This window comes from Podarcis raffonei, chromosome Z (genome assembly GCF_027172205.1).
Source record: "Podarcis raffonei isolate rPodRaf1 chromosome Z, rPodRaf1.pri, whole genome shotgun sequence".
NCBI lineage: Eukaryota > Metazoa > Chordata > Lepidosauria > Squamata > Lacertidae > Podarcis > Podarcis raffonei.
In genome coordinates this window covers 25,444,900-25,466,628 of record NC_070621.1, presented here as the reverse complement: position 1 = coordinate 25,466,628, position 21,729 = coordinate 25,444,900, and the positions used below count along the sequence as shown (strand labels likewise).

At 43.8% G+C, this 21,729-nt stretch overlaps 1 protein-coding gene across 6 annotated transcripts in view; it reads right to left on the bottom strand.

Annotated features, from left to right (window-relative positions):
* CAPN6 (calpain 6) overlaps window positions 1-21,729 on the bottom strand; it is a 72,376-nt gene that overhangs the window by 15,759 nt on the left and 34,888 nt on the right. For 5 of the 6 annotated variants that reach the window (XM_053373828.1, XM_053373829.1, XM_053373827.1 and 2 more), the window contains 8 exons: window positions 15,135-15,266; window positions 13,587-13,795; window positions 12,315-12,507; window positions 8,366-8,559; window positions 7,263-7,340; window positions 4,574-4,769; window positions 3,122-3,244; window positions 499-2,473 (listed from right to left, as the gene is read on the bottom strand). In XM_053373828.1, the coding sequence (XP_053229803.1) occupies window positions 566-2,473; window positions 3,122-3,244; window positions 4,574-4,769; window positions 7,263-7,340; window positions 8,366-8,559; window positions 12,315-12,507; window positions 13,587-13,795; window positions 15,135-15,266 (3,033 nt within the window). In that variant the 3' untranslated portion in view covers window positions 499-565. Of the gene's footprint in view, window positions 1-498; window positions 2,474-3,121; window positions 3,245-4,573; window positions 4,770-7,262; window positions 7,341-8,365; window positions 8,560-12,314; window positions 12,508-13,586; window positions 13,796-15,134; window positions 15,267-21,729 lie in introns of those variants that run through there. The other variant, XM_053373832.1, reaches the window with a different exon arrangement.

Here is a 21,729-nt window from a genome sequence, read left to right as displayed (position 1 = left end):
TGACAAAAAGATAGTAAGACCCAATTTAAACTCTGCTGTAGGAAATAGCACACACCCCATGCCTCATTAAAACTGGGTGCTCAGCTACTAAGCATGGTTCATTAGCATGTCAGCACAGCACGCTACAGATTCTGCAACATTTCTTCTTTTCTTCTGTTTTTGAATTTTTAATGCAACATTCTGATTGCAAGAACAACCTGGATATGTGCAACACTGCATAGGTATCTTCCTCTTGAGCACTTTGCATTTTAGCCAGTCCTAATTCTTTAGAAGCTGGGAACACAAAGACCATGTGATATGTGTGTTCAGAATATCTTCTAGGCACAGCCCATTAGAATCAAATGGGACCTCACTGAGGACACACCACTGTTCAGATATGGGGAAAGGAGGCATTCTCCAGCTCGATAAGAGGTATATCAAATCTGTCATGTTCCACTGTTCGACCTAATTTGTATCTGTACACCAGGAAAGCCAATGAAAACATAAATGCACCAAAAGGAAGAACACTTTATTCTAATTGACACTTATATAAAGGAAAAAGAATGATAAACAATAAATGATAGTATCAAACACCAGTAGAAAGGCAATCTTGCATCCTTTTGTGAGTGGGTGTAGAACTATTTGCTACTGTGTGGAATCTGGAGGTGAACAGAATGCATCTCCATCCCCAAGGCAGCTTCACATTGAATACTGCCCCTTGGGAAATATTGTAATCGAGAGAAATGAGAGTGGTTGTAAACTGGCATGGGACAAATGCACAGAGGTTGCATGCAATGTGATCCCTGAAACCACAATGAATGTCATCCTCACAAGAAATGGGTGCACCCCTTTTTGCAATCATCATGTCAGTCCTTTTGTGAATGGGTGTAGAACTATCTCCTACTGTATGGAATCTGGGGGTAAGAAGATTGCATCTCCATCCCCAAGGCAGCTTCACATTGAATACTGCCCCTTGGGAAATATTGTAATCGAGAGAAATGAGAGTGGTTGAAAACTGGCATGGGACAAATGCACAAAGGTTGCATGCAATGTGATCCATGAAACCACAGTGAATGTCATCCGCACAAGAAGTGGGTGCAGCCCTTTTTGCAATCATCATGTCAGTCCTTTTGTGAATGGGTGTAGAACTATCTCCTACTGTGTAGAATCTGGAGGTGAACAGAATGCATCTCCAACCCCAAGGCAGCTTCACATCGAATACTGCCCCTTGGGAAATATTGCAATTGAGAGAAATGAGAGTGGTTGTAAACTGGCATGGGACAAATGCACAAAGGTTGCATGCAATGTGATCCATGAAACCACAGTGAATGTCATCCGCACAAGAAGTGGGTGCAGCCCTTTTTGCAATCATCATGTCAGTCCTTTTGTGAATGGGTGTAGAACTATCTCCTACTGTGTAGAATCTGGAGGTGAACAGAATGCATCTCCAACCCCAAGGCAGCTTCACATCGAATACTGCCCCTTGGGAAATATTGCAATTGAGAGAAATGAGAGTGGTTGAAAACTGGCATGGGACAAATGCACAGAGGTTGCATGCAATGTGATCCCTGAAACCGCAGTGAATGTCATCCCCACAAGAAATGGGTGCACCCCTTTTTGCAATCATCATGTCAGTCCTTTTGTGAATGGGTGTAGAACTATTTGCTACTGTGTGGAATCTGGGGGTAAGAAGATTGCATCTCCAACCCCAAGGCAGCTTCACATCGAATACTGCCCCTTGGGAAATATTGCAATTAAGAGAAATGAGAGTGGTTGTAAACTGGCATGAGACAAATGCACAAAGGTTGCAAGCAATGTGATCCCTGAAACCACAGTGAATGTCATCCTCACAAGAAATGGGTGCACCCCTTTTTGCAATCATCATGTCAGTCCTTTTGTGAATGGGTGTAGAACTATCTCCTACTGTGTAGAATCTGGAGGTGAACAGAATGCATCTCCAACCCCAAGGCAGCTTCACATCGAATACTGCCCCTTGGGAAATATTGCAATTGAGAGAAATGAGAGTGGTTGTAAACTGGCATGGGACAAATGCACAAAGGTTGCATGCAATGTGATCTCTGAAACCACAGTGAATGTCATCCTCACAAGAAATGGGTGCACCCCTTTTTGCAGTCATCATGTCAGTGCTCCCCACCGAAGTGTGTTGTACATCTGTCTCACTCATCATCACTCTTTGAATCTTTTGCTTCCTTGGTCTAAGACAGATGAGCATGCAAGCTGGGGAGAAATGGGAAGGGAAAATTGCCGTCATCTTCAAGTAGTCGTAGTACCTGAGCTCCGATGGCACATCTGTGAACAGCCTCAGAATGAATTCAGCTTCAGTATCAGGTCTAAAGGTGGTTGGGATCAGGAGATACCGGCCTTCCTTGAGGCACAACTTCGAAAATACCATGCGATTGTCAATGTACATGGAAGTTGCCATTTTTTCTTGCACTGTCACTTTATGCATTCGATACTCTCTGTTGGCCTCAACCTAGGGTTAGAAAGCAGATTGAGTTGCATTGCATAGAGCAATCTAGCACAACATGAGAGTGAGGTAGATCCTATGCTGTGACTTCAAACAGGCATAAAGATAAAGATAGAGCAGAGGTGGAGAGCGGAGGTGTTTTTTGTGTGTTTTCACTTGCTCTGTCAACAAAATCCTGGTGCAAAACTCACACCATTTGAATTGAAGAACAGAGTGTCTCAAAGTGCACTAAGGATTTCGTTTTTGGTATCAGAACTGAACTGAGCTCACAGCCACGTCGTACAAAAGCCTGCTACATGGAAAAGGTCACCTTGCGAGTAGGAAACCTGTGCCACTCTACTATAAATCACTCATAGATGTACCAGTAGATCCTAACCTACCTTCTGCCTATGTCTACCTCTGCTTTGGCTGGGAGTGATGCAGCAATGCCTGCGATAAGCTAGCTGAACCAGCATGTGTGCAAGTATGTGTGTGGCACTGATTCCTTCTGTTTTAGTAACTACTTACTGGTAAAGTAGATTACCTCCCTTCAGGCCTTCCTGCTTCTTCTCTAGTAGCAGGTAGTGTGTGTTTGGCCTGATCCAGCAGGCTCTTCTTATGTTCTTATGCTCTTACCAAACTCCAACAGCTTTGGCATGCAGCATGGACACCTACCTTGAAGATTTCAAAGCCAATAACCAAGTTGTCCCCTTTCCCTTCTCTTTTGTAAATGCGCTTGTCCTTCTGCTGCAGGCAGATCATCACTTTGTCCTGCGACTTCTTGACATCAAAGACATACTTAAAGAGAAGGAAGAGGAGCACAGGGTGAGGGGAGGGCTGTGGCTCAGTAGCTGAGCAGCCGCTGCTGTAAACAATGCCTGTAGCTGAGTTGTTAACAATGGATTATCACAGGATTGGGGTGCTGCCCGTTCCAAGGTCCTATGCACGGCAGTCACTCCACAAACAAATGAACATTATGGGAATTATCAGGCTCACAAGAACGGTCATATCCTCCTGGGTTAAATCCAGAGCTCCTTTTTAGTCCTGTACACTTTCCCCCTCAAACTGCATTGGGTTGGGATTAGAATTGTGCCCATATGCCCTGCCCTTCACTTTCACATGTTCAAGGGGCAAACACCAGTGATCTGTGCCCTCAGTTTTTGCAGGATATAGGCTGCATGTAGGGAGCAGACTTGACCTTCACAAATAACATTCCAAATGCCTCTATTATAGAACAGAACACAGCAGATCAGAATAGAATAGAATGATGAAGATCTTGAAGATGATGATGATATAGAAATGGAACAAACTAGATTTATGGGTAACCACAGGATAAAGCTATCTAAATCAGAATTAGACTAGTACAGAGGTTTTCAACCTTTCTGAGTCCACGGCTCCCTTGACCAACTACATTCTTTCTGCGGCACCCCTGTGGGGATCAGGCGCCCAGTCATGTCACCTCTTGCCTGCAGAGCTGGCAGCCTCTCACCCTTTTTCAATCACCCTCCTCCCTTGGGGAGTGTTCCCTCAGCATCCTCTCCTCTCCTTGGGAGTCCTCCGGGCAGCCACTGCTTCCACCCCTGGTCTCTGAGCTGCCCCTCCTGCCCCAAAGAGAGGTACCTCCTCATGCTGCCTCACAGGGGCCTGGGCAGAGGATGCCCCCAGCCTTAGTGGACCAATGGAAACTGGCCAAAGGTGAACATGAGGTCAGCACCTTAACTTGGGAGGCAGCAGTGGCAGCAGCAAGGCAACTGCAAACAAACAGATGTGCAAGCCTTTGGGAGACAGAGACACAAGAGGGCATTAGAGGAGAGAGGGAAAGAAAGAAGGACAGAGGCCACTGTTACCTGCGGCACCCCAGACCATCATTCAGGGCCCCCCAGCGTGCCACAGCACGCTTGTTGAAAACCACTGAACTAGTACTTCCACCCAGTACTGGCAAACTGGCTGTGATGCAAAAACATAAAGCAGTTTTGGGAGCAGTATCTTCTTCCTGCCCCTAAATCTGAAGCTGAAAGGCATGGCAAGAAAACTGTCGGCTCAGCTTTGCTTTGCTGCGTAATTATTTCCATATAAGTTTAACACTGGTGAAGGAGGGGGGGAAAGCAAGTATAACTGTGCTCCAACCTGTGGGTTTTGGAAGAAGGTGGCTGCGTTATTTAAGCACCCCCCAGCGCGGTTTAACATTGGGTCTCGATTCTTTTTCCACTCTCCACGAATCATTTTCTTTTCCCAGGTCTTATGTATACTAAAAAAGGACGTGTTCACAATCCGGCAGACATCAACATCGGTGAAGTTTTTGCACCAGTCTTCAAACGACATCCTAACTCAGAGAGTAGAAAAAAATACAGTTGAATTTCCTGTGGACAGATAACACATATGTTTTGGGGCACTGTGCTCTTGCACAGGTCACATGACTTGCATGGGAGTGCAGCCCAGAAGATGAACATCCTAGTTTTGCACTGGGACATTCTGGAGGGTATGGTGGCACCATTCACATAACGAAACTACAACAGAAATATCCATGTTTTCAAAAGTAGGGGCTCCATGCCTTGGCTTTTGAAAAACAGAGGGTCCACAGTACTTAGCTAACTGGGAGCCACTGGCCTAGAGAGTCGCAGGATTGTGGCATAGGACATGGGCAAGGAAAGGATTTGAAATGCACAACACAGACACGCACACACACACACTGTGGTGCACTTCAAATCCCTACCCTGCATCACTCCATGGCTTTCCAGAAAAAGAAAAGAAACAAGTAAGAAAAATGTGGGATGTTCAATGCTCGGGACATCTCATTTAGTCAATATATTTAAAAACAGAACAATTATTATTTAGGTAATTTAGCAGATGTGAAATACAACAGAAACAACCAGACCCGCAAACTCACCTACTACACAAGCATGTATCTAATTGGTAGAAACAGCACTTTCCCTTCTGCTGCTATCTCTCTGACTTAAGCCCACACTAAAAGGTGGGGCATAGCTACAGACACAGGCATGGGGAATACTGCACTAGTTTTACAGGTTACAATAATGCTTGCACTTCTGTCCCATTTTTCTGATGCTCCTTTCACCTGTGGTGTTATGGAACTGTGGTTTTTGGACTGATTTACCAGCATGTCATGCTAAATTTCATTCATCCCAGTGGGCGTAGTGTGGCACAACAAAGAATGACAATTGTACCTTGCTACACTCCCACCCTTTCTGCACATGCATCCTTCCGTTCCCCCATGATTCCCTCAGGATAACAGCAGGGAAAAACTGTATGCTGGTATGATGCCACTGCAAACTTTATCACTTCCCTCCTGCGATTTTGGGGGCTAAGGAGGCTGCAATTTTGCCGAATTCAAATGACACAGAAATGAGCATAAAACATGCAGTATCCTTCCATTAGTTTTCTGCAAGTAGCTTTTGCATTGTATGAATGTGGGAAATTAGCAGCCAGATCTAACAACACCTATTCTTGCAAGTCAGCAAGAGATGGAGTTAAGACCACAGAGCTGAACTGCTGATAGGCAGAGACTCAGACCATAGAAATGTAATTTGGTAGAGAGGGCTCTGTGTGATGTCATTTTCTCCTCTCTTGAGTGGTTACAATTGAGGAAGTATTTACTGTTCCCTCTCTCTCTTTCTCTTTGACCAGCAATGGGAGCAGACATATACAGTGGTACCTTGGGTTACATACGCTTCAGGTTACATACACTTCAGGTTATGTAATCCGCTAACTCCGCTAACCCAAAAATAGTGCTTCAGGTTAAGAACTTTGCTTCAGGATGAGAACAGAAATCGTGCTCCAGCGGCACAGCAGCAGCAGGAGGCTCCATTAGCTAAAGTGGTGCTTCAGGTTAAGAACAGTTTCAGGTTAAGTACGGACCTCTGGAACGAATTAAGTACTTAACCTGAGGTACCACTGTATCTAACTATTCCATTCTCAGGCACATGCCTGAGGCTGCTAATACTGTAAATGGAAGTATTTCATTTACTTTACTGCTGTTGAGAATGAAGACTAAGACTAAGAGCAAGTAAATCATATTTTAAACTGACTTCTCAGTCTGTTGTCTTATTTTCTGTTAAGTGGAGTAAGAAATGGGGAGCCAGCTTACTTTGCAGCTGGGCTTAATTAAAAGAAGGCACAGCCTAATCCTATATGCTCTCCATTTTTCTGCTAAGGATAGGACTTTAAACTCTGTGCAGTATATGTTCAACCCACAAATGTGGGTGTCTGGAGGGGTAAATTGCAATTAATATATCCTCTCTTACATTAAAAAAACCCATCTAAGCTCAACCATAATGTGGAAATTCACAGGGAAGTGTTGGGGAAGTGGAATAAACTGCCAAGTAAATGCAGCCATAGAGACAGAAGTTGTTTGCTAGAGCGACTGAATGGCAGAAAGGTGCTTGGTTGGGCTAGACAGGAGAATACTGCAGGGGTGAGAGGAGAGAAAAAGAGGGATATCTTCAAGGAGTGGGTTGGATAGCAGAGATGGAGGGTAGAGAGATGGGCAGAAGTCAGGACTAGCATCAAAGTTTGGCATGGCTGAGCATACACCAAGGGCTCCCAACCATTCAGAGGACCTCCTAAAAGGGCCACCAGGACCCACTGCATTGAGTAAGTAGACTCACTGATGAGCAGTATCTTGCCAAGGCCCTCCAAAACCTGGAGCTGAGGCTGGATGAAATGAGAAAGTGGTGGTGCTGGAGGCTGGAGCAGTGCCTTCACCCTAATTTCCCTCTTCCTGCCTATGAAATGTTATGGGCCTTTCGGTTGTCTTGACATATAAATATCTTAATGCTGCCTTAATGAGACCATTGCTCACCAGAATTCTCCGTCGTTTTCAATAGTGAGTCTTAATTTCTTCCGTTCTGCTTGGCTCACCTTTTTCCACTCCTCTGATCTGAAGGGGAGGAAAAATGTTAAATCAAATAGCTCTTTCATTTGTATAAACATATATTTAAAGGGAAGAGCCATAAGCTGAGTGGTAGAGTATCTGCTTAGCATGAAGAAGGACCTAAGTTTAGTCCCCAGCATCTCCAGGCAGGGCTTATCAGGTTCATTGTCTGTCAGGTTCATTGGTCTATTTTCAGGGGCTGCATGTAAAATTGTTTCTTAAAAAATGAGGTAGAATGACATAGTGGTTAAAGTGCCTGAATAGGACCTGGAAGACCAAGTCCCCCCTCAGCCATAAAGCTCACTGGGTGTGAAGATAAAATAGGGAGGGGGAGAATCATGTACAAATGAGTGAATGAATGAATTTTGGGTTGACTTCCCTGGAAAAAACCCTCTTTACTGCTGAATCAAAGCAAACATCAATCCACAGGCAATCTGATTGATGTTTGCTCTGATTCAGCAGTAAAGAGTAGGTTTCCCAGGAGAAAAGTGGCAAGATGAGAGGAAGTGTGGAAGAGCCCACTTGTGTCTGTGTTTGCATGTGTATATATCATTTTGGGCACAAGTGGGGGATCCCATGATGGTCTTCCCTATAAAACAAGAAACCTACAAAACTAGCATATCAGGGAGAAGACTATTTTACAACCATTTTCCTGGGTGCCCTAGTTTTCTATCTCCAGGCTAATGATGATTCTGCAGAAGCAGAAGGAAATAATTTGTAAGGAACACAGACTGAAAATACATATATTTGCCCAAATTATTTCCTTCTGCTTCTGCATTAACATGAGTTAGAAAACAAGACAAAACCCACTGGTCCCACTAGCTAGGGATGATGGGAGTTGTAATACAAAAACAGCTGGAGACCCAAGTTTGGGAATCCCTGCTCTAAATGGAGCCAGCCACCACCATGTTGCCTCTGTCTTCATGTGTCCCTTGGAAATGTTTCCACACTTGAGAGTGTTTCTTTTAGCATCTGCACCTCTCTCAAAAAGTGGCAAGCATATCCTAAATATCAAAGCATGCTTTGCTTACGAATCGCTCCATGGACCGTTCCATTCGCTCTTTCCCCAGGGGTTCCTCAACCTGATCATGAAGAGTTTCTTAGTCTTTTGCCATGGCACACGCTTCTCTTCCAGGGGCATCTTCAGGATTTCTGTCACCGAGTAGGCATGGCCTTTGACCAAACCCATTTCAGTCTGTCCCTCAAATTCATCAGAGGACAAAGGCTGCGGCGTAAGAAAAACATGAATTAATGCAGGGATTTCAAAAGTCTTTGAGGAACACAGAATCTAGTATTTCCTTCTTCTTAAGTAATCCTCTGGGTCCCTTCATCAGTTTTGCCCCCCTGACCCCAGTATTGTTCTGACTTTAACACAAGGTCCTATGATCCTCGAAAGCAAGGGTGGTGAACCTCTGACTCACGGGCCAATTTGCCTCCCACTGCCCATCTGCCCCAAATCTGACTTCATACGTGGCATCAGGGGTGGGGCAGGTAGAGACATAGCTGGCTCAGCTGCTCAACCAAGCTCCCCTTAAGGAACTTTATCACACAGCCCATCGCTACAGAAAACTGGCTGGAGGTCACTGCTGATCAGCACTGACTTGGAGCCTGCTGGGCCAGCAGTGCTTCAAAGCACCGTGCAGGACTCTCACCCCTTCCCAAAACATACCTGCTTTTGGAAAAAAACACACGTGCTCTGACATGTTGTGTATTGCCTCTCTAGCACAGTATAACTTTGGATAGTTTGGAACTGTTGTCTTAGCATCTCAGTTCATTGAGATTCATTGCCAGGATTTGCACACCCCAGCTTTGGAGAGCATTAATTGTCTACTGAATTTTCTAGTCCTTATTGACCACACACCTCTGCTTCTAGGCTTCTTTCCTCTTACTTACTTGTCCATGTTCCAGACTGTCTGTTCCTATACACACTGCTGCCACCAATAATAACGGCAACTAAAGCAAAACATTCTAAAGCTGGAGGTTGGGTGAGTGAGTGAGTGAATGAGTTAGTGAATAATAATAAAAACACAAATCAGTGAACGGTTTTCTAAAAGTCACGATCAGTATTAACTAATGCCAAATCCACCATGTCTGACCATAACTGCAGCTCACAGAGAATCACTTCATAAGTTATACTGAGATCCACTGGCATTTCCCATGGGCTTCTCACCAGTCCTAACAATTATTCACTTGTATTCTTCACAAACAACACAGCATGCGTTTCCATGACAGCATAAGGAGTTATAGCACTATTCCTTCTTGTTAAAGCTGCAAAGACTGAAAAAGATTTCCATTAATCTTGGTAGTGACTTTCCAACCTGACTGGTAACCCGCTTCCTTTCCAAAATTTTATTTTATTACAAAAAGCAATTCTTAGTACACCAATGCTTTCTGTATCCAAATACAGGATCTCTCGGTCACCTGATAAAACCAAAACATGTAGCATCATCTTTCTATTTTGAGTTATAAAGCTACACATTAATTAAAAACTCTCTGTGTAGAAACATGTAATAGCGTTTGCAAACACATCCACCTTTGCTAGAAGCTAAGTTGTGAGGGAAGCTCATTTAAGCTTGATGTTGAATTGATATTGCTCTTGTCCCCATGGAGCAATTTTCAGAGGCACAACTGGTGCAATTGAAGAAAACCGTCCATCACACAACCAATCAGCTCCTGTTTGTATGCTTCTTGATATTCACATCGGCAATTGTCGGCAATTTTTGCTTTTTTTCCAAAACCAGAGTCAAACTTAGGAATGTTGATGGACTTTCACATGGAGAATCTTACACAGCTTTTAATTTTCCATGCCATGTGTATTTTTACCACAGGTCAAGAGAAAACCATAGCCTTGAGTGTCTGAAACCAGTTGGCTAGATAAATGAAGAGCACCATATGCTTTTCTTAGCCACATCCGCTATTTACTCTTAATGCAAGCCAAATGGAATGTCTTCATACAAGATAAGAAGAGACAAAGAAAGACCTCGAGCTCAGTGCCTGCTCTGCACGTGGAGGGTCCTAGGTTGCATTTGTAACATCTCAGTGGGGAGTGGAAGAATGTCCACTGTCCGAAACCGCAAGACAGCTGCTGCCAGTCTATGCAACAACACTGGGCTAGTTGGAACAATGGCCTCCTTCCTGTGTTCCAGTGAGCTGCTATGAGCAATGTATTTTGTTCAGTCTATCAAAAGACTGGGGTGCTGCTTGTTACAGAGTCCTGGGTAAGATAGCCATTCTACAAATGAACATCATGTTCACATAAGCCCCTAGGTTAAATCCATTCCAGGGCTTCTTTTAGCCCTGCATGGGTTTCCCTACTCCTCTGCATGCAGCTGCTAGTCTGTGTAGACCAAATTGAGTTTGATGGCCAATGTCTGACTGAGGCTGCATTTGCATGGCAGTTTATTTCATTGGAGCTGGAATATAGAGCGTGCTTAGTGCTTGTTTTCATATTTGCTTCCAGGGAAAAAACCTGTCTGCAAATATTAGAAAGAGTGCTAAACATGTGCTATATTCCACTATAGTTCCACGCAAGGGAGGCATGCAAGGTTGCTTCTACCCAGAAATTTGTCATCTTGATGCCAACAGAATGAAAGCATTATTGGGTCTAATAGGTATATAGGAAGCTCCCTTCCAAGGAGTCAGACTATTGGGCCATGTAGCTTTCTGCTCTCTGCACAGACTGTCAGTGGTTCTCCAGGACTTAGGGCAGGGTTTGCTCCAATTCTACATGGAGATGCTAAGAATTGAACCTAGGACCTTCTGAATGCCAAGCATATGCTCTAACACTGAGCTATGGCCCTTCCCCTTATATCATGCACTGTAAAACACATATGTGTGTATAAACATATCTCTTCACTGAATGTACACAAGTAAGTGGCCTATGAATGGTATAATAAAGGCAGTTTCGTAAAACTAAGACACCAAGAAACGCCATGCGATTCTTTGCCATTTTCCAGGGTTTTTTCTGTTGTATAATACCATTTTATAGGTTCTTATGTTGTATTTTAAACTATTAAGCAGTTTAGAACTGCTTGTAGGTTAAGTACGCAAGCAAATAATCACCAATGAGTGGTGATTACAAATTCCAGAAGAGTAGTTCTGCTGCATTTTATTTATTTGCATGCAAGTAAGCAAGCAAGCAAATTTAAAAAAATGCAACACAACTGCTCTCCTGGAATTTGTAATCAGCACCAAATGACAATTTGTCTGCTGTAAATGAGTGTTTGGAAAATTGATTGTGACTATGAGAAATAAGCAACCAAACAAACTGGGAAGGCAGTAGAAGCTTGGACTGGAAGCTGGGAAACTCTGCTTTATTCATCTATGTCTGATCCAGGAATTATTCATCCCTCGCCCTATTCCAAAGGGGGTGGAACCTCACATTTCTGTGAAGAGTCAAGAGCATGGCAAGGGACAGATTAGATTGCAGATTTGGTTTTCACAGCGTCTATCCCCAGGGAGCTCTTTCCACACAGATTTGTCTTCCGACAATCCAGTGTGCCTTCAAGTGAACTACGGGTGAACTCTCACTCCATGCACAGCTCCAGACATCTCTTACGCTTTGTCATTCTCCCATCGCAAATGTCAGCATGGAGCGTACATGCACATATACACACACAACTCAGGCTCCTGTGACTGCACTGCAGGGAAAGTGAAAATCAGCTCTTTTTAGTTCAGTCTTCCTACTGCAGAGCCCCTATCACTCTTAGATAATTTGTTAGTTAGTGGGTTGGAGTATTGCTTCATTTATTGTTTACTAATGTTGTTTCTTATTACTGTTATGGGGTGGGAACTGGTTTTTTTCTTATTTTTTGTTCCCCCCACCATGCTGTATGGAATTTTTATGCATCATTTGAATCCTCCTCCACATTTGAATGGTATATATATTTTCAGTAAAGGCCTCTAGGAGACTTTCTGGGTGACAAGCAACTATTATTATAATTATTTTAAATGCTCCTTCTCTTAGTAATATAAAATTACCATGATGTAACAGCTGATTAATCCTTCTCTTCTTTGCACCTTCAGCAAATCTTCAAAGAGTTTCGCCCGCTCGATGATATCATGGCTGTAGTGGCCATCAATCATGTCAATGGATTCTGCAACTGCTCCTGTGAAGTCAACGATGGCCTCTGCGGTGTTTCCACCATCCAGGGCTTCATAAGACCCGGCCATCCTAGTGGTAACACAATGTATATTGAGGACACACCCAGCTATATGAAGAAGGTTTCGCTGCTCCCAATGGGCTGCCTCCCTCCTCCTCCCCTCTAGAGGCATCGTGCTTACCTAGGTTTCATTTCCTTTGTTAGGAGATCACTAGACTCTTGTTGGTATTTTGTAATATTTGGGTTTATTTAAAAATGCATGGGTTGGGCAAAGGTGGAGCAGGCAGAGCTTAAATACTCCAACCTATGGGGAAATCCACTACCCTACATCATATCTCCAGAGGAAGGCAGCCAGAACTCCAAAATGATGTAAGTTGGTCAAGCTAAAACTCAATTCTCTGCCTTGCCATCTCGCTAGCTAGTCTTAGCCCCCTACAAAAACTGCTGTTTCCTATCATTTGTTTACCCAGAGACCTAGATCTCACCATCCTTAGCTCAGAGTGGGAGAATGAAAGGCATACACCCTTTAGTTATGTCCTCCTAGCCATTTCCTGCAACTACCCACTCTCCTGCAGATAAGCCCCATTAAATTTGAACTAGAGTAGAATTGTGCTGTCAAGGGAGAGCTATGCATTACCTACAGGTATAGACAGGGCTTCTTTTCATCCAGAACTTGCCAGAACTCAGGTCTGGTGCCTCTCAAGTGGGCACTATTGTCATTATAAGAGAACAAGGGTTCATGGTGAGTTCTGGCACCTCATTTTCTAGAAAAATAGCACTGGGTATGGATACCTTGCCAACTTTATCTGGACTGTTGAGGGAGTCCATTATAGTACTTTTGTCTCCATGAAATTTCTCGTAGGAAACCCTCCCAATCTGACCATGCTACATGTGTATTCTATGCACTGCAGGGAAAGTGAAAATCAGCACTTTTTAATTTAGTCTTTCTACTGCAGACCCCCTATCACTCTTAGATAATTTGTGTATTCTATGTAAGGCATGAGGTAGGAAGGGGCCCCAAGATCATCATGGGCAATTTGTTAAAACCACTTGGTTTTGGTAAGATTGTAACATTTTGTAACAACATTACAAGGCAGTTTTCATTTTGTTGAAAGAACAAAAATTGTGCCAAGTCAAAGCAATCACGTACTTTGCGTAGGCCTTCTCCAGAAGGGCGCTCCAGAATTCATTGCGGTCGTTAGAATGGCAATAGATCAGCTCATTGTCTACAGTTGGCAAGCGGTCATCTATGACCACATCAATCCATTCTCCAAAACGCCAGAAGCAGAAGTGAAATATCCCCACATTTTGATCTGGATTATCTGAAACCCAGTCCTGTTCCTCAACATGTGGAACCACCTAAAGTGTCCAAAGAAACAGAGAATTACTCCAAGCATTGAGGCAGGAAACATTTCTCGATTAACTGATAAAATGGATCCATTAAAAAAATAATCAGACCCCAAAAAACATGGATTTGTAATTGGGGAGGGGGAGACTTCCATTACAAGGAAACAATTTAAATTCCTTCTTAGTTAAGATCATTCTTATAGCCCTAGAAGAAAGGCTACTAGCTTTTCCTTACCAATCTCCTGGAAATCACCCAGAGATTTTTCCAGCAGACCCTGATCTTCCTGCTCGTCACTCTTTCCCTAACTGTAACTAAGCCCATGTATGTGAAACCTGAAATAACCACCATAGATATGCTCTCGCCTCCACTCTGTGCCCCCTGCCAGATTTCTAAAACTGGAGCTCTGCACCTTCAACAGGGGCAGAATGTAGAAGAACAGACATGCCAATGGTTTGCAGCAAGTCATGCTAGTTTTCGTGGGTTAAACAAGGCAAGATGCTGGAGATCCATTATATATTTCAAGTAGTTTCAAAAGAGGATACAGTGGTACCTCGAGTTACAAACGCCTCAGGTTACAAACTCTGCTAACCTGGAAGAGTTACCTCGAGTTGAGAACTTTGCCCCAGGATGAGAACAGAAATTGTGTGCCAGTGCAATAGCAGTAAGAGGCCCCATTAGCAAAAGCACTGCCTCTAGTTAAGAACAGTTTCAGGTTAAGAACGGACCTCCGGAATGAATTAAGTTTGTAACTAGAGGTACCACTGTACAAGGTAGAAGGGATTGATTTGGGACTGCAGAGCTGAGAGAAGAGGTTAAGCCTTTCCTCCCACACCTTCTTCCTGATACAAATCACCTCTCCTCAGATCCAATTTGCCCTGTTAGGGAAATGGATGGTTTTACAAAATTATTCATTCAGAGTAAATTGGTCAGCCAAAGGATGAAGAACTTTTTTTCAGATCAAGGGCTGCTTTGCATTCTTGGTGACCTTCCAGGGGCCACAATCATAGTTCCATCCAATCAAAAATTCTCAATCAGTGGATGAAGCCAAGTCTGTAAGGACTGTGGGCTTGGGGAGAGTTCTGAAGGGAAGAAGGCTGCATTTGACCCTGGAGGGCTGCATTTGACCCTGCCTCCCCATCCAGATGTGCTCATTAAAAAATCACTCATGGAAAGAAATACCAGTTGTTTCTCTTCCAAGATCAAAAGGACTTGGGATCCTAAACCACATATGATTTATCGTTATTACTGTCTAAAAGCAAAAGTATTCCCAGAGTAGCTGGCTTTAGCGTCCTTGACACCCATCGCTTTAGAGCCCTGGGAATGCTCGTCTGTTGCTCAGTAGCACAGTACCTTTTGCCAGAGGTTCTGCCGAAGGGCCAGGCAAGAGCAGGCTGCCACAAACCAGCAGTTTCCCAGCTTCCCTTGGTGCAAGTCGTGGGAACTGATTCCATTGACAACCAAGTGAGGATCTTCAGAGAGCTCCTTTAAAGGCAAAACACACATAAGCAAATTGGTTTCACAGTATTATAAATCAGGCAAATGGCTCCCAGGTTTCAAACGTTTGATCTGCTTGGAATTTTGCTGAAATGTTTGGGGTCATCCAAATTTCCGCTGTGTCCTGTAATTTCTGGGCATGATTCTCAGAGGTTTTTCTTCTGCCCTGCCGCTTTCCCCAGGAAAACCCGCTGTTTACTGCTGAATCAAAACAAACATCAATTGGGTTTTCTGCAGATTGACATTTGTTCCGATTCAGCAGTAGACAGCGGGTTTTCCCAGGGAAAGAGACAGGGCAAAAGAAAAAGCTCTCGGGCCTGTGCCTAGAAATCAAGGGACACGCAAAGTATGGATGAGCCTGTTGGAAGATTCTAGAAGAAACCTGGAAAATGGTCTTGAACAAGTTGCTAGTGCAAATGAGCATGTGAATGATTCAGCAGTAGGTCTCCGGCCAAATGGCTAAAAGAGAAAAATATTGTCTTGTTTTATTTGTTATTGACCAGTGTAAAGTTCTGTAAATCATAAAGACTGAGAAACAGAACCAAATAGTGTCTATTCCTGTAATGGGAATTCCACGAAGAGATAGCTGGAATTCTGCTGCTGCTGCTGCTGTAAAGAAAAACTTTTTTTGTAAAAGGAACTCTGCTTCAGAAAGAAATGAAAATCCAAGAGTAGATGCTCACACACAACAGAGCCCTTAGTTAAAAAGGAAGAAAGCTCTCGTCAAAGGTGGTGCAGAACTATAGAATGAATTAAGTGGCCCATTTTTGTTTCCACCCACCAGTAGGAAACAAGAGCCACCATGGACAGGAACTTCCAGGTGGCAACACCTGGAATTCAGGCAATGGGAGAAGATACAGGTTAACACGCTCATGGATCTCACGCATGGAGTGGCCTCCCCATTCACTTCAGTGGGGGAGAAAATTCCTGGTGTGCAATGCATTGAAGTGAACATGGAAATCATTTGTGCAGGAGCAGTGTGAGCACTGGAGAATAGGGATGCACACGATGTTTGCAAAAAACAATCTCAAAAACAATCTTTTAAAAAACATTTAGCAGCAGACTTTATGAGCACACAATTTTGTGCAAGAATTTTTGCACACTGTAGAGGAGTGGCACTGAGCAGGGGAACCCCTGTAGTGCCCCATAAATTTAGAAAGGGGGGAGGGGGGTTCAAAAGCTCAGAGAAATTCAAAGTTTTAGGAGCAGTTGCTTTATGAAACACTGGGGAACATGGGAACGCAAAACGAGGCAACTGCCTCAACAGAATCAAAACCCAATCTTATACACATCTACTCAGAAGTAAATTTCAATGTGTTCAGTGGTGTTTGCATCCGAAACCAAAATCCTGCTGTGAGGCAAAGGCAGGGCTGTGAGGTGGCTCAAAGGGCAGGAGTCATTCCTGTATGCCCTGGGGCAAATTATTTGCATTTGCAGATTACAATTTTTCAGCGGGACTCATAAAGATTGATAGCAGAACCCTGTAGATATTCATAGCTGTGGAACATGCCATACTAGAATAACGACCTGAGTGTTGTCACAGACCAACATGAACACAGATATTAAGGTTGTGTATACATTACCATTTAATCTGGCTCCAGTGCATTCCTACCACTGGTGTTTGAAGCTATGAACACATGATGTTGACCACAACCCACATCAATCTTGCAGTTTCTTGAGAAATGCTGCTGTTTGGTGAGCCCCCCCCCCCAAAAAAGCTACCTTCCATCAGATTTTCCCCCAAACCATCTCCCACTGCTTTGCATTTCAGCTGAGGTGTGTACCTATGAGACAGCCATTGTGCATGCACAGATGATAGCCTCCCCAGAGTGGGGAGGGGGGGAGACACCAAACAGGTAATATGGATCAGGCGAAGACCCCCCCCCCCCATGGTGTGAACAGCAGTTTGCAAATGTGGCTTGAAACATAATGAGTGAAATGGCCCTGCTGCGTTTTAAGTCGCTAATGTGTTCAAAGCTTTAGGAGTTTAGATACCAAAACATCAACATCCTTTTAATCACTGCGTAGGATGAAAATATCCCAACTCTACACTGGAAATAGTTCAGAATTCCGAATCTTATCTCTGGCATTGATGCTTTCCAGCTTCCTTTTATAACTTTTAATAGTGAGTGCATTTCAAGAGGAGTGTTGTTGGGTGCATCCTGCTTGTGGCCTTAGTTTTGGAATCCAAAACAATAATCATTCAAGCACACTCACATTTGACCAGCCGAAAAAGAAACTATATATCATACTTGCATCCCTTTGCCAGAATTACAATGCAAAGTCATGGTGAGAATACTGCTTGTCTGGGTTCTCTCATCGCTTTGAGCCTCTGAGTCCCAGAGGTCAACAATGCAGACAGCCTTCCATGTGGATGTGGTTAAGGCTGATTCCAAAACAAATATGAGGATGGCACAGAACTTCTTTTGCTGTTTCTTTCCCCTTCCCATTACAGTTGCATAAGTTTGAATAAACTTACAAGCTAGGAGCAGCCTAAGAATGAATGTTGCTCAACGTATTTACAAGCTTAAAGTAATTTGATTCTATCACACATTCACAGAGAAGACTACAATGGGCAATGGGAGAATTTATGGGGGGGTGTCTTTATTCAAGTTATTGGGAAGTCTTTGACTTGAATTTTAAGCTATTTTCTCAATGAGCTAAAATTTCAGGGTAAGGAGACAAAACTGCTTGATTTGAAAGCTTCTGTTTCCAGCTCTGTTTCTCCAGTATATTGAGCTACACCCTCCTGAGCCTCCAAGCATAGTCAGGATTTACCCTCTCAGTCATTGGCTCCACCTCACACATGTAAATCTCAAGATGACCTGGCAACCGTAGTTTTTATTATACAGTTCGTAACTGCAATTCTAAGCAGGCTTACTTTAGAGTAAGCCGAAAACATGTATAGAAGTGCACTGCCTGAGTAGCAGAGGTAGAAATTAGAGAGTTCTGGAACCTCATTTATGATGAGCTGAAAAAGATCTTTAAATTAACATTCTCAAAGAATTCTGGGAAGTTATGTCTGTTAAGCAGGCTGAAAGATGTTAGGAGAGCTCTATTCCCCTCACAGAGCTTAGGAAGAAGCATTCCACTTTGGGAATTGTAGCTCTGTGAGGGGAACAGGGAGTCTCCTAACAGCCCTCAGCACCTCTTATCAAACTACAGTTCCCCAGAATTCTTGAGGAGGCATCCATGACTGTTTAAATGGATATAATGCTCATTTAAATGCATAGTGCTGATGGGGTCGTACTGAACTGGATTATAACAAATCCTCCAATGGTCTTTCTGTGCCGTCACAACTCTCCCTGAAATCAGAACTATAATTCACTTGGCTGACGCTCATTAAAAAGAGGAAAGATGTGCGTTCTTTCAGAAACAATAAATGATGCTACTGCCTCTCCCCGCTCCCCCCCCACACACACCGGAAGTATTTATGGACAATTCCACATAAATTTATCAGCCATAAAGGATCTTGTAAATAGCAAAGCACCCTGCATTTTCTTGATGAGAGAGAAGCCTTCCATAGAACCCTAAGGGATGCTACCACCTCCCCACTTACAAATGGGCAAATAAAAGTTAGTACCAGCTATGGAAATAAATCTGATCATTTTAGTGCATCTGGAATGAGCCTGCAGGCAGGCAGAGAGAGAGCGTGCATAACTACATAATGCAGTATTTAAATAAAAGGTATCATTTTATTAGAAGCTTTAAACAAGACAACTGGATTTCCTCTGTATTATCTCTTAGGGCTCTGTGACAGATGTATGTGCTATTTCAACATTGAACAACCCAGCCTTGGGAGGAATATGGCTTTTGACATCCTGCTTTTTTGGACAAGGATTAACCAATTTCTTCCTTCTAAGAAGAGGAGGTAGAGGGCAGCAGATATCAAATTAGATGGTTTCAGGCTGCATGGGGACCAAGCGTGTGGCTTCAATCACTGAACAGATGAAGACTTCCCCCATAAGCCAAACCTGTGAGGAAGAACATAGGCTGCTGCCTTATACTGAGTCAGACCACTGGCTCATCTAGTCTACACTGATCGGCAGCTACACTCCAGAGCTTCAAACTCAGGTCTCTCCCAGTCCTACATGGAGATCCTGGGGTTTGAAACTGGGGTATTCTGCATGGAAAATGGATACTCTACCCCTGAACTATGGCCCTTCCTAAAATATTTTAGAGTCTTTTCTTTGAGGGCCAACATCACTGAATATATGGTGGCTAGCAACTAAAGAAAGGACCTTGGTGGCAATACCCTGGCTGTAGAATGCTCTGACCAGTAATGCCTGTTTTGATATAATTTTGGCACCAAGCAAAAGCTTTCGTTTGCTTGTTAATCTAACTTATTTTATGGCTGCCAATTCCTTTTACACTGCTTTGTATTTATCACATTTTCCGCTCTATAAGACACACTTTTTCCCCTCCAAAAATTAAGGGGAAATGTGTGTGCGTCTTATGCAGGCTCTTTGGCTTCAGCGATAGCAACGTGAAGCCTCCGAAGCGCAGAGGGAGTGCTCCCTCCACGCTCTGGAGGCTTCGTGTTGCTTTCGCTGAAGCCTGGAGAGTGAGAGGGGTCGGTGCGCACTGACCCCTCTCGCTCTCCAGGCTTCAGGGATAGCCGCCTGAAGCCAGAGGCTTCGGGTTGCTTTCGCTGAAGCCAGGAGAGCGAGAGGGATTGGTGCGCACCAACCCCTCTCGCTCTCCTGGCTTCGCTTTGCTGGAGAGGTGCTACACAGCTTTCCCTCTCTGTGCAGTGCCCCTTCAGTGAAGCGGGAGGAGAAATGGAAGGGGCTCCACTTCTCCTGCCACTTCTCTGAAGGAGCTGTGCAGAGAGGGGGAGAATTTTTTTTCTTGTTCTCCCCCTCTAAAACAAGGTGCGTCCTATGGTCGGGTGCGTCCTATAGAGCAAAAAATATGATATTTTATTTCTGCTCACTGCTTTTAAAAAAACTATCAGCAGAGGTAGATGTGTCAGTTTCTTGCAGCACAAACAAGATAGGAGGGTCTTGTGTCTAGCTAGACTTGCAAAGAGCCTGGCCTGGCATGAGGCAGCTTTGTGAGTCTACAAAATGTGGTAAGAATTTATCCACACTTACCTGTTGCTCCGCTCTTTTCAGACACAGGTCTGTGCTTAAATGCTCAAACCTCCAAGCAGAGGTTTTTTTGTTTTTTGCCCCAGAGCTTTCCCCATGAAAACCTGTTTTTAAGCACTCAATTGGAGCAAATGTTAATTGAGCATTGAATAGTGGTTTTTGCTGTGAAATTTCCACTTCTCTGAATTTTTCAATGCACTTCCCCATCCAAGTACAGTGGTACCTCGGGTTACATACGCTTCAGGTTACATACACTTCAGGTTACACACTCCGCTAACCCAGAAATAGTGCTTCAGGTTAAGAACTTTGCTTCAGGATGAGAACAGAAATTGTGCTCCGGCAACGCGGCAGCAGCAGGAGGCCCCATCAGCTAAAGTGGTGCTTCAGGTTAAGAACAGTTTCAGGTTAAGTACGGACCTCCGGAACGAATTAAGTACTTAACCCGAGGTACCACTGTAATGTGTACAAAGGTATATGCATGGAGTGAAAAAACATGTACAGTGGTACCTCGGGATGCTAATGGGATCCGTTCTGGAGCCCCATTCGCATGCCGAACGGAACGCAAGATGCGACAACGTGTCAGCGCGTGCCGCATTTTGCCGCTACCGTGTATGCGTGTGACGTCATTCTGAGCATCTGCGCATGTGTGAGCAGCGAAACCCAGAAGTAATGCGCTCCGTTACTTCTGGGTTTCCTTGGAGCGCAACTCAAACGCACTCAACCCGAAGCGCATTCAACTTGAGGTATGACTGTATTAGTGAAATTTAACATACAACAACATTCAGAAATCTTAAGAAAACTGCTTTGCAAAAATATGTAAATTGGGCAAAATTGCATAAAACTTCTTGGTACCATCTGTCTCAAGAGACAATGGAGTGCACCTTGGTGGGGTGATGTCAAACCACTGCATTAGCAGTACCAAAGTGACTTCTCCTCGGCGCAAGCCTGAGTAGTGTGTATGGAGGTCCGGGGCCGTCCAGACAACAAGACCCCACTCTCAGCCCTACTGGCACCAGCTTGGCTGCAGGATTTGCTAAAAGGAGGCATACAAGGTGCCATCTAAGCATCTTAGGAACTCCACTCCGGAATTGTGTAGGGTTTACTCCTTGGCCTTTTCTTCTCCGAAAGATAGCATGCAAGGCAGAAGAGGTTTAGGATCAGTTTTCCTTCTCCTAGATGGGCTACCTTCCCAGGTTGATGAGCCCCATCTGCCCCTCCCTTCCCTCTACAGCATATGCAGAATGAATGAATCTTTATTTGCATCAGCCATTGGCCATAGTAACATAACAACAATATGATAAACAAAATAAAAAAATAAAAAGTCAATTACATAATTATATAAAGTGGTACCTTGGGTT